Source organism: Pyxicephalus adspersus, chromosome 3 (genome assembly GCF_032062135.1).
Source record: "Pyxicephalus adspersus chromosome 3, UCB_Pads_2.0, whole genome shotgun sequence".
Taxonomy (NCBI): domain Eukaryota; kingdom Metazoa; phylum Chordata; class Amphibia; order Anura; family Pyxicephalidae; genus Pyxicephalus; species Pyxicephalus adspersus.
In genome coordinates this window covers 76,190,145-76,202,286 of record NC_092860.1, presented here as the reverse complement: position 1 = coordinate 76,202,286, position 12,142 = coordinate 76,190,145, and the positions used below count along the sequence as shown (strand labels likewise).

Here is a 12,142-nt window from a genome sequence, read left to right as displayed (position 1 = left end):
AATAAAAACATATTACGCAGCGCTTTACAATGTCCATAGTCATGTCACTAGCTGTCCCATAAAGGGGCTCAAAATCAAATGTCCCTACCATAGTAATATGTCTGTAATACAAACTCCTTGCAGATAGCGTCCTGGCCGAGATTTGAACCTGTGATTATTTTTAGCTGTAAAAAAGAAATTTCTGATCATATGTATTTCTTTCAAGCTTGGTGGTTGTTAGGGGGTGCTGTGTGTTTGCAAATGCAACTTCATTTAGGCTTTGGCCATTCTGAAGCTGAACATTTGCCTCTGTTTGAATTGAACAGCTGCAAATTCACGAGTCTTGACATTTGTATGTACACTTAACTGCTTTATTGGATAGGTGATTGGATACTTTATAATGTACTAAGTTATGTGATAGAAATTTTACATCTGTTATGATCTTTTTTTTTTCCAGGCCAGTTAAACTACATTGGATCAAGCCATCAGCTTTGGCACATACTAGCAGTGGTAATGCTGTACTGGTGGCACCAATCTACAGTGTACATCATGCAGTACAGACATAGTCAGCCATGCCCTGTACAGGTGGAACATCTGTGAGGTAGGACAGTAAAACAACCAGCACTAGTGAATTCCCATGTAATGCTACAGATACAGATGGGGAATCCTGACAATTTAAATTTTCTGGAAACTGGAAATCTGTTGTTGTGAGGATTCATTTGGCATTACATCTGTGGTTTGGTAACCTACTTGCTCCCCAATGGGGACAGCTTGGTGATGCAAATACCCTACATGCTGCCATCCTCATCTAACCACTGATGGTGTCCACTGGTGTTTTGAGAGAAGAACCCTTTTTTGGACTTCTAAAGCCCTCTCCTTCTTTGCAGAATGGCATGTAGGCAAATTGCATGACAGGGGGCCAGGTCTTTACCCCCCCCCCCCCCCATTGTATCTGCAGTACCTTCCTATGTAATAAGCTGGTTGAACCGGGTACCAATTTCATTAAAGTAAAATGTTTATTTAACTTCTCAAATACTACTATAAACATTGGTCTTCATTACTGCAATTTCCTTATAGAAAGGTTTGATTTTATATCTCTACCTGACAAATGTAACCTGCACTATGAAAAGGAGGATAATTACACAAATCACCTTTTCCACTCAAAAACTGAGTTGGTAAACATGTTGGTAAATTAGTTTTGAACTGTGTTTTTATGTCCCTCTTCAGCTATCATATTATAACTGTTCTCTTTTTTAATTCTTTTCAGCACTTTTATCCTAGATGAGAAAACCATTCTCCTCTCTGTTTATGAAGACCCCCTAAAAGTAGGTGGTGGTGATGAGATACCTCTGGTTTGGGTGTTGGACCCTCCATCTATCTGAGATGGTATGTGAAGTTACAAGGTACTGAAGAGAATGCTGCAGGTGCCATCCTGTCCTGCCCTCAGTGGCTAATGGGGAATGCTGACAATCTGTAAAGGAATTTATATTTATGTTTTATTATGCCACCCACCCCTGACAACTTGCCTGCTAGGCAGCACATATAAGCTTGCAGGGACAGTGCTGGCAAACATTCCTCAACCTGACATCTTTTTAATGAACTGTCAAGCTGTGAAAAGGTGCTGCAAAGGTGCCAAAGATTTTTTTTACACAAAAGGCAAATTATTGTGATTGTAGACAAACATTTGTATCCGTTCTATTGCTTTTATTTTAGCCAATATACGCAAAATGTGCAAGAATCAGTATAAATCTTGGTTGTCAGTTTTAGAAAATGTTTTGTGTTTTGGCTTTTTGTAGATTCATTCGTTTTATTTCCAGTAAGTTATTGGATTTTCAGCGAGAGTAAAAAGAAATCGTGACTAAAAGCTTCTTTAGTAAAACCAAATCTAAAAAAAAATGTAATATATTGCAGCTTTCCATGACCTGAAGTCCTGCAAATACCAAACTTTCTGTCCCTGGATGGCAAAACTCATATTTCAGTTGTATTTATGGTGGGGGAAGAGGTTGTCATACAGGCTGGAGTCCAAATGTCTGCCTTTGTTTTTCTCCAATACATGGTGGAATGATTGAAGTAGAAGCAAGATAAAGCTGTAGTGTGCTTTAACCTCACAAGAAGTGACGACATTATTTCTGGTAAGATGAACAGATATTTTTTGTTCAGCCACCATAATAAAATCACTGGTAATCTGCAATATATTCAATTATTTTTGAGTTTAGATAAGATTTAAATAATAACCAAACACAACCAGGCATATGAAAGGATTAAAATATTTAATGTGACAATTGTGCAGGTTTACTTATTAACGGTTTGTATTGCCTTTCTATTTAGTGTCACTGACCTCTGAAGGTTGCTGCCTTGTCAACTACCAAAGCTTACACAAAGGGCCTGATTTATTAAAGCGCTCCAAGACCAGAGAAGCTAGCCTATCATGGGGGGAACCTGGGTGATCCAGCAAACCTGGAATGGTGTTCTTAAAATAATTTGCTGTTATCTGGTAAAAATTTTCAGACCTGGATTAGATCCATTCCAAGTTTTCTGGTTTACCCATGATAGTATGTCCTGTCCAGTTTTGGGGAGCTTTAATAAATCAGGCTCAGTATCCCTGGGTGCTTAGTGTACATGAGCTGTTCTCAAATTTTTGTAACATAAAGAAAACATTGAAATAACCTTCGGATGTCAGGGAACTTTTGCTAATAAGTACCATATCTAGACCCCAGGGTGCATTGGTGATTAGGTGGAAATATAAGAATAAATAAGTGTTCTATAGAACAAATATTTTCAGTAACAAAATGTTAAGGAAAGTAATACAGACATTTAAAATGGAAAATTACATCCATACAATAATGGTCAGTGGAGAAGTAACTCTTTGGATTGGTAGTCATTTGGAGAAGGACATAATGGGTGGTCAGAATGCTCATTACATTGTTAGTCAGTGGAAAGAATGTCCACCTTACAGCTGTGAGGATTATAATAATTTTTGGTATTGGGGGTTACTGACAAGCAGAAAACACTCATTTCATGCAGGAACCTCGGAAGCAGCCTTTCTGAACCTTTTTAACATTGGGGAACCCCTTGAGATAATTTTAATGTCTTGGGGAACCCCTGATATAATTACTATATATACAGCTAACAGTACATTAATTTGGTGGCCATTGGGAAGAATGTCACCTGTAGAGAAAGTCAAAAACATAATTGTTGTTAAAGGCAATTGACCTGACAGGCACAAATTGCTCATGATCTAAGGATCCCCTAGCAACCTCTGGAGGAACCCTGATTGAGAAAGGCTGGGGTATATTACAGCACCACTTGCAGCACTTTACATTCCTCTGTCTGTGTTATTTTACTTTTACACACTCTGTGTCAGGTAAGATCAGTAAACTTGCACAATTCTAGTAATTTAGTACTTCATATTCATTTTATATGCCATTGTGATTTATTCTGCTAAGAAATCATTGGACTTGTACTTGACAAAGTACATTTTTGGGAAAGTGATTTTCCTTTGCTCTACTTGGTAACAGTATTGATGTCCATAAACAGTTTGTCTACAATTAAAGCATGTATATATGCAATTACATATAGGAAATGTATGTTTTCTGCTTAGACTAACTGCTTAATCTACTGAAAAGTTACAGAAATGTGACCGATACTACAGATTTTAGGTGGAGGTACTTTGTAACTAAAATGTAGGAAATGTAGCAAATAGGAATGTAGCATCCTTCAAGAATTTAAATATGACTGATAGAATCAGGCATGGGCAGTGATGGGCCCAATTTATTAAAGCTCTCCAAGGCTGGAGAGGATACACTTTCATCAGTGAACCTGGGTGATCCAGCAAACCTGGAATAAATCTGGACCAGGATTCAAAACATTTGCCAGCAAAAAGCAAATGACTTCAAATGATCACCCAGGTTCACTGATGAAAGTGTATCCTCTCCAGCCTAGGAGAGCTTTAATAAATCAGTCCCTATGTGTCTGTCCTGCAGTAGCTCTGCTTTACGGGTCACAGAGGTCTGCTAACCCTCACATCCTATGTATGACATAACTGGATGTATGAATATGATGTGACTGCAGACACAGCCTGAATTAGTAGTGACCATTAAATGAAGTAATCAAAAAGGAGCCCTAATTTTTTTTTGCAGTAACTTCACATAGGGATAACAGAAAACTTTGTCAATAATATAATGTCTCCTACTTAAGTCTAAAGCATCATATAAGGATTGTTGTATTTAAAATGCACTCAAAAAGTGCAAGATCTGGGACCAGATACCCATACCACCACTTTATTTATTCATGTTTTTCCCCTATGGGGTATTTACAAACTGATCCCTTTCTCTAAGTTTTTAGGATAACCTGGAACTGTTTCACATCAGTATTGGAATATAAACATTACTTAACAAGGATAACCTGAGTATTTTAAATAGGAATAGTATTCGGTAGGTTTATGTAGGTTGGCTTCCTAGTATGCTTGACTTAAGGATGCAGTAGTCGGTTAGTGATGACTTTAACCCCCAGGGGGAGGGGGCACAGTTAAAGAAGATTTTGTGATAGAAATATCCCAGCATGCGTTAACAAATATTTCTGCTTTTTATTACACCCGTGCACAGAATAAATCTTGCAGGAGAAAGACTAAGACTGTTCACATTGCTGTTTTTTTTCTGTCAATAAAGCAGCAATGAAAACTAAAAAAAAAAAATCTTAATGCTGTTCTTGTCATGAACTTGTTTTATGTGTTACATTTTGGTCAGTTAAACATACAACTAAATGTGTTTTGTTATGCTGTTTGAAAGAAAAAAACTACCTCTTGCTTGTGTCAAAAAGTTTGGAGCAAACATGACCTCCAATGTCTGAAATCTAAAAAGAGAATTCAAACAGATGTATCAACTGTAATATACACAAATAGGTCACAAACATCAACTTTCAGCTTGCATTTGACCTAGTTGTCTTTCCTCTGACCTGTACCAAGCTGTGTTTCTATTGACTTGTACAGGGAGTGAAGTGGTTCTGAAATAAATGAAGTCCAGTACACAGGCCCCTATGCTTCTACAAAGAAAAAGATCAGGAATAGCAAACACATTTGTTCATGTATACAAAGCTAAACACAGGTTGACAATCACAAATCTGACAACCACTGCGCCTGAGGTGCGCCGGATTGTCGTAAATTCCAGATTTTTTTTTTTTTGTTATACTTACCTCCACACACAGGTCAGCCTTCCTCCTGGAGCACCGTGGACATCTGACACAGTTCCAGGGAGCAGGCAGCAGGGACATCTCGAGTTGTATTTAGTGTAGCAAGCGAGACCTAACAGCTGTTTCTCCAGAACAGCGCCAGCAAAATTTATGGTGTTGTGGCATTCGTGGCCAAACAGTGTACTGCAGTCCCTGTATTGAAAATGTGATCAGAAATTCATGCCAGGAAATTGAAGGATCCGGATTATCGATGGTCCGATTTTCGATTGTCAACCTGTAGAATGGTATTTGCTAAAGGAAGAAATTTACCTTCTTTCCTTTGAGACATAGGTATACATTCAGCTGCTTTCTATTTGAAGCCCAACTTAGGCAAAACTTGATCAAGACAAATTATCAAAACAATTATGTTATGGTATATATTTTCCTTGGAAGTGAACTTTACAAATTTAAAAACACAATGTATGGCTGTGTCTGGTAGCAGCTGTTCATCTACCCCCACCCTCCTTCCCCACTGACATCTTGTATCTTTTAGCTTCCTGTTAGTAGGTGAAGGTCTTACACTTGTTCACCACCATCTTCCTGTGATGCCTCTCCCTCTCATATTGGTTTCTACTGCAATACTAGAAAATGTAGTTTGGCATCTTATGTCCTTACCACTTTGGGTATCAATCACATAGTCACACCTGACTGACAGTCTTCTATAAACCAACAAAATAGCTGGAATAAGGCACAAGCACTTTTACACCTATCCACTGCTTTGCTTTCTGTACATTTACACATGTATGTATTCGCTTATCAACCTGGCTGCCATTAGAATTTGCCAAGTTCAATTTTGGGTTTGATTGAGCTTTATGCTCAAGTAGAGAGACGTGAATGGGATAGGTAGGTATGTTTGCCCTCTATAATTTCTACAGACCAGTAAGTACATTTCTTATTTACTCCTGAAATAGAAGGGATTTTAAATGCTTTCACTGTCCATCTGCTTCCAGTAAAGTTCTTGTATGTCATCATTCCACTGACCAAGGTGTGCTTGGCAGTTTCCAAATCAACACCGCTTACCTTTTTGTGATTGGCTGTTTGATGCTTCTCAGTAGGAAGTTCAGAAACAGCCAATCACAAATGTGGCTTTTAAGACGTAAATTCTGTGTCTTGAAAAAACTAAAAAGAAATTTACTGAAGAAGTTTTACATGAAGTTTACAAATAGGATGCTATGACAAGGAGTAATAGCACATTCTCCTACTCTGTCACACAGGGCTAACTTGTACAACTGCACAGTCATTTTTTTTTTTTTATAATCCTGCAATCAATCATCTCAAGACAGATTCAAAATGTGACTTAAGTGTTTTCATTTGTTTACATGTAAGCTGGACATATGCACAATGCTTTTTATTATCATCGTATATGCTTAGTCTAACTTGTGTTTGGTAAAATTTTAATCCCAACGTAGGAAGCACTGTATACTAAAATTGTAAATAATTAAGAATTAAATATTTTTTAGAATGTAATTTAAATGTATTTATAAAGCAGTGTGAGCAAATATTGTATAATAAAGTATTTATAAAATAAACCAATGCCTATGTTTTCCACATGATTATATATATATATAATATACACACACACACAGTTAAGTCCATACACATTTTTCTAATTTTGATTCTGTACATTACCACAATTAATTTTAAAGAAACAACTCGGATGCAGTTGAACTGCAGACTTTTAGCTTTAATTCAGTGGGTTGAATAAAAAGATTGCATAAAAATGTGTGGAGCTAAAGCCTTTTTATTAGACAATTGACTCAAAGGCTATTTCATTGGCTGGTGTGGGCAATTCCTTTGTTATTTCATTGTCAATTAAGCAGATAAAAGGCCTGGAGTTGATTGGGGGGGATGCTTGTATGTGGAATATTTTGCTGAGAACAGACAACATGCGGTCAAAGGAGCTCTCCATGCAGGTGAAACAAGCCATCCTCAAGCTGCAAAAACAGAAAAAATCCATCTGAGAGTTTGCTACAATATTAGGAGTGGCAAAATCTACAGTTTGGTACATCATGAGAAAGAAACAAAGCACTGGTGAACTCAGCAAGTCCAAAAGACCTGGACGTCCACGGAAGACAACAGTGGTAGATGATCACAGAATCATTTCCATGGTGAAGAGAAACCCCTTCACAACAGCCAACCAAGTGAACAACACTCTCCAGGAGGTAGGCGTATCTATATCCAAGTCTGCCATATAGAGAAGACTGCATGAAAGTAAATACAGAGGGTCCACTCATAAGCACAGTTCTGGAAAAATATTCTTTGGACAGATGAAACCAAGATCAACCTTTACCAGAATGATGGCAAGAAAAAAGTATGGAGAAGGCGTGGAACAGCTCATGATCCAAAGCATAGCACATCATCTGTAAAACATGGCGGAGGCAGTGTGATGGCTTGGGCGTGCATGGCTGCCAGTGGCACTGGGACACTAGTGTTTATCCATGATGTGACACAGGACAGAAGCAGCCGAATGAATTCTGAGGTGTTCAGAGACATACTGTCTGCTCAAATCCAGCTAAATGCAGTCACATTGATTGGAAGGTGTTTCATAATACAGATGGACAATGATCCAAAACATACAGCCAAAGCAACCCAGGAGTTTATTAAAGCAAAGAAGTGGAATATTTTTGAATGGACAAGTCAGTCCCCTGATCTGAACCCAACTGAGCATGCATTTCACTGAAGACTAAACTTCGGGCAGAAAGGCCCACAAACAAACAGCAACTGAAACCCGCTGCAGTAAAGGCCTGGCAGAGCATTAAAAAGGAGGAAACCCAGCATCTGGTGATGTCTATGAGTTCAAGACTACAGGCTGTCATTGCCAGCAAAGGGTTTTCGACCAAGTATTAGAAATGAACATTTATTTTCAGCTTTTAAATTTGTCCAATTACTTTTGAGCCCCCGAAATGAAGTGATTATGTAAAAAAGTGCTTTAATTTCTTACATTTTTATGCAATCTTTTTGTTCGAGCCCCTAAATTAAAGCTAAAAGTCTGCAAATTCATTTAAAATTAATTGTGGTAATGTACAGAACCAAAATTGGACTAAAGTTATTTTTTTATATATATACACACACACACACATACACAGTTTTCAAATTGTACATCCCCACTACACCAATGGATACCTCAAAAAATCAGAGATATTTAGTACCAAAATCCACTTTGCATATTTGATTCCCTACACATTCATGAGGTTTTTCCTTCTTTCTTCTAGAACTTTACCAAACCTCCTATGATATAGATATCTCCTAACAGGAGTATCCAGAAGGCACATGAAATCTACCATAATAACAGATGTAGAGTCATATCAGAAAAAGTATTTTTTTATTATGGTTTTACTTAACTGGCATTAAATGCTGCTAAATTGTCACAAGACTCACATTTTATTGATCAACATCCTAAATCTTGTAATCACCTTATTGCTATCTTCCGCCCTCATTTTTTTTGCAAAATATATTACTTTACAGTATTCTTAATAGTACATAAAAGGTTTGTAGCCAGTCTTCCAATACTTTATTTTGCAGAAAAATCAAATGTAAAAAAACAAAACAAAAATAATTTTGGCTAAATCCCCAACAAAATGCTGAATTTTAACCGAATGTATTAAAAAGGAGTGTTTTTGAAAACAGTCTAAGTCTAGAACCGGAAACAGATGGGTGATTAAATATTGAGGTCTCTCGCTAGCAGACTAGTGCTTAGCCCAGAAAACATACAATACAGCGTCACCTTAGTGGTTTTTTTTCTTAGTATAAACAGGGAGTCCTTCTCCTTCAGGTCCACATGGATTACTGAGCAAACAATGTTATTTAGTATCACAAGAAGTAGGTAAAGCAACACTAATGTGAATTCCAAGATGAGACAGATTAGCCACTTTAATCAATAGCTTTCCACACACAAATGAATGAAACATTGCAAAAATTGTGCTTTCTTTTTAGGGAAAACACTTACTAATGATAATGGCACTTGTTCTGGAAATAGGCACAGTTTAAATCTGGTTTTCCATCTCTATTAGTAATTGTGTGGTTTCTCCTTTTTTAAATAATTAGCTAGGGTTGGTAGACATCAGTGTATGAAAAGTAACTCCATATGGCTGAATTGCTTCTGACTGGTATAACCACCAGTGAAGAAATTGATTGAGAAACACATGAAAGATGTATAAAATGCAGGGACATTGAAAACAAGTAACCATATAATGCTTAAAAAAAACTAAAACTATGCCCTTCATCTATACAGCCTAAAAAGACATTTCGTATATATGTAGAAACAAAATGGAAACTGAGACCAAAAACTGCACAAACACAACAGTTTTAAAAATTCTACAAGAGTGTCAACTGGTTCAAGTTTTATGTCACATTTTTGGGTATTAGATGTAAACTGTTACATTACTGTATGCTGACTGTTGGCAAATAAACACTATTTTCCACATCTTGGTTACATTTCTTACATTAATGTTCATCCAAAATACTATCCTTCAAGCATGTTTCTTAGTGGCTGCATATAAATGACTCAAATATAAAACATATAAGGCTCAATTTACATATCTTTAACACAAGAATACTTTTTATTCCATGTGACAATTAAATTTCAAATCTGTTGAAAAGAACTATCCCTTATTGAAAATAAAATAAAAGTATCCTCATACTGGTATGATCACTTTGTGAATTTAGCCTATTATGTTTTGATGCTTCAATAATAAAACTCCTACACCATTTTTCCCAGGAAAAAAGCATGAAGACACTTCAGTTTTTGGCAGCATAAAAATGTTATGTGCAATACATACATCAATGTGTTAAAAAAAAAAGGAGTGCTTATTTGTGGATTATCCCTAATAAAAGGTTACCACCAAAATCAATGTGTTAGTGGTGGAGGATGATGAAGGCTTTTAGTGAGTGCAGATATAAAAGATCCAGCATTACATTTACCTTTAAAGATCCAGCATCACAAATTTTCTTTTCTGGCTATGTGTATGATGGATAATCCCCTATTCTTCAAGCAATATCACATGATCAGTTGGCCATATAAACAGATAAAAGAAACTATATCTAAAGGCTTTGGTGAATTAAAACAAAACGGAAACAAAAAATATTGTCCAGTGTAACATTGGCTGATAGTGGACTAGGTTGAAAGACATGCAGTAAAAAATAAAAATTTCATGCTATATGAAAGTTACAAAAAAACATAAAAATCGGATGATGTATGCAATTCTGAGCGCCTATTTACAGTATTATTTCAACTGTACATAAGTGATCATTGGACCGTCTAATAAAAGTTACTTCAGAAGTGCAATCAATAAGTAGGAATGTGCTCTCTTGTGAGAGATATAATAAAGCTATCGCAGTTTGAATAATGCATTTAAAATGATGTTAAAAAAAGTTCTCAGGCTTTGATTGCCTAGGTGTTAAAGTATGCTAAAGATTAAGATAATGCTCCTGTTGTCTAAAGTAAGTATTAAAAATGCAGATAATAAAAAAAGAGAAAAGAAATCTACTGTTTTGAAGGAAAAGGAGCTGCACCAAATGGATCTAAATCTAATGGCTGTGCTTGTGTTTGCAGGCTCTGTTGATGTGTTACACTTTGTAAAACGAATTCTGTGAAAGGCACCGCACCAAAGTCATCCATTTTGACATTCTCACTGCTTAGATACGCTCCATGTAGTGAGCCCTGTCTTGGTCTGCCTGCAGTTGCTGAGTGATGGTCTCCCCGATATTCAGCTAGTCCATGATGCTGAGGTTGTTTCAAATCTTGAGGATGAAAGGGCTTTGCACCAAAAGGATCCACCAAGGTTTCATCTGTCTGTAGGATGCTGTTACGATCCTTTACATCTGTAAGGGAAATGCTAATATTTTCCTTTGAGTCAGATATTGTGAGAAACTCATTGCTGCTTTGCGAGTCTCGTCTCCCTCCTTTTTTGTGCCTTCTGATTTTTTCTGGAGTGCGATAACTGGGCTTGATCGTCTTCTTCGTGCTAGAAGGAGTGCCATGATGGCGCTTGCCATTGTTGTTTGCTGGTTCTTGTTTTGTACGTCTCTGACGCGAGGATATTTTCTGCATGTTGCGTTGCTGTTTAACTTTGTGTAGTGTCTGGTTTTCAGCAATTTCATCAAAAGGCACCAACCCAAAAAGGTCCTGCTCATTAGAAGAACTTGTATCTTGTGTAAGAACAGGCTGGAAGGGTGAGCACCCAAATATGTCCACATAAGCAGAGGAAACAGGAGATGTAACCTGACCATCCTGCTGATCTTGCTTCCTACTAAATGGTGCTTGTGAGAAGACATCAAATTCATCTTGTTCTCTTTCAGTTCTCAACATTGTAGGAGGATTTTCGAGTCTTTCCCCCTCAGGCTGATTATTTTTTGTGCTAATGCAAAAAAATGGCACAGCCCCAAAAGCATCCAGTTGTTGTTTACCTACATTTCTCACATTGCTTTTGTTGAGTGACTGAATGGTCTTTTCCCTGTGATGACTTTCTGTTGCTTTTGTCTGTCTACTGGAAATTTTTGATTTAGTACGGTCATAGTCTGAGTCCGAACTGTGCTTTTCTTCTTCCTCTTCTTCATCAGAATCCATCAACAAAGGCCGTTGACCAATATTTTCTGGCTCAGTGTCATTATCTTCATGAAAGACTGCTTGATCCCCCTGTAAAGTTTCTTCATCTTCTTGATCCTCTTCTTCACTGCTTTTGGGAGAAGGTGGATCTGATTCAAAGTCACTCTCAGAATCTGCTCCTTCTTTTACAGTCTTCTGAGAGGCAGACTCTTCTTGGACATTCTGCCACTGTTTCTGCTCTTTTAAAGATTCATTCAGCTTTACATTTTTGCTTGGGACTTCAGCAGCACTATCAGCTACTTTTTCAGATATGTTTCCAAGGGAACCTAAAAAAAAAAAAAAAAAAAAATCAAAGAACTAAAAATATAAACTCTTGATCAAGTATCTATCGTA

At 37.1% G+C, this 12,142-nt stretch overlaps 2 protein-coding genes across 3 annotated transcripts in view; one reads left to right on the top strand and one right to left on the bottom strand.

The window, feature by feature from the left end:
• The window catches only part of PAQR3 (progestin and adipoQ receptor family member 3), an 18,737-nt gene extending 12,003 nt beyond the window's left edge, over positions 1-6,734 (top strand). For both annotated transcript variants that reach the window (XM_072405292.1, XM_072405293.1), the window contains exons 7-8: positions 437-580; positions 1,247-6,734. In XM_072405292.1, coding sequence (XP_072261393.1) covers positions 437-579 — 143 coding nt within the window. In that variant the 3' untranslated portion in view covers position 580; positions 1,247-6,734. The remainder of the gene's footprint in view (positions 1-436; positions 581-1,246) is intronic.
• A 1,776-nt stretch (positions 6,735-8,510) lies between these two features.
• The window catches only part of BMP2K (BMP2 inducible kinase), an 87,853-nt gene continuing 84,221 nt past the window's right edge, over positions 8,511-12,142 (bottom strand). Inside the window, exon 16 of the mRNA XM_072405291.1 lies at positions 8,511-12,075. Coding sequence (XP_072261392.1) covers positions 10,688-12,075 — 1,388 coding nt within the window. The 3' untranslated portion in view covers positions 8,511-10,687. The remainder of the gene's footprint in view (positions 12,076-12,142) is intronic.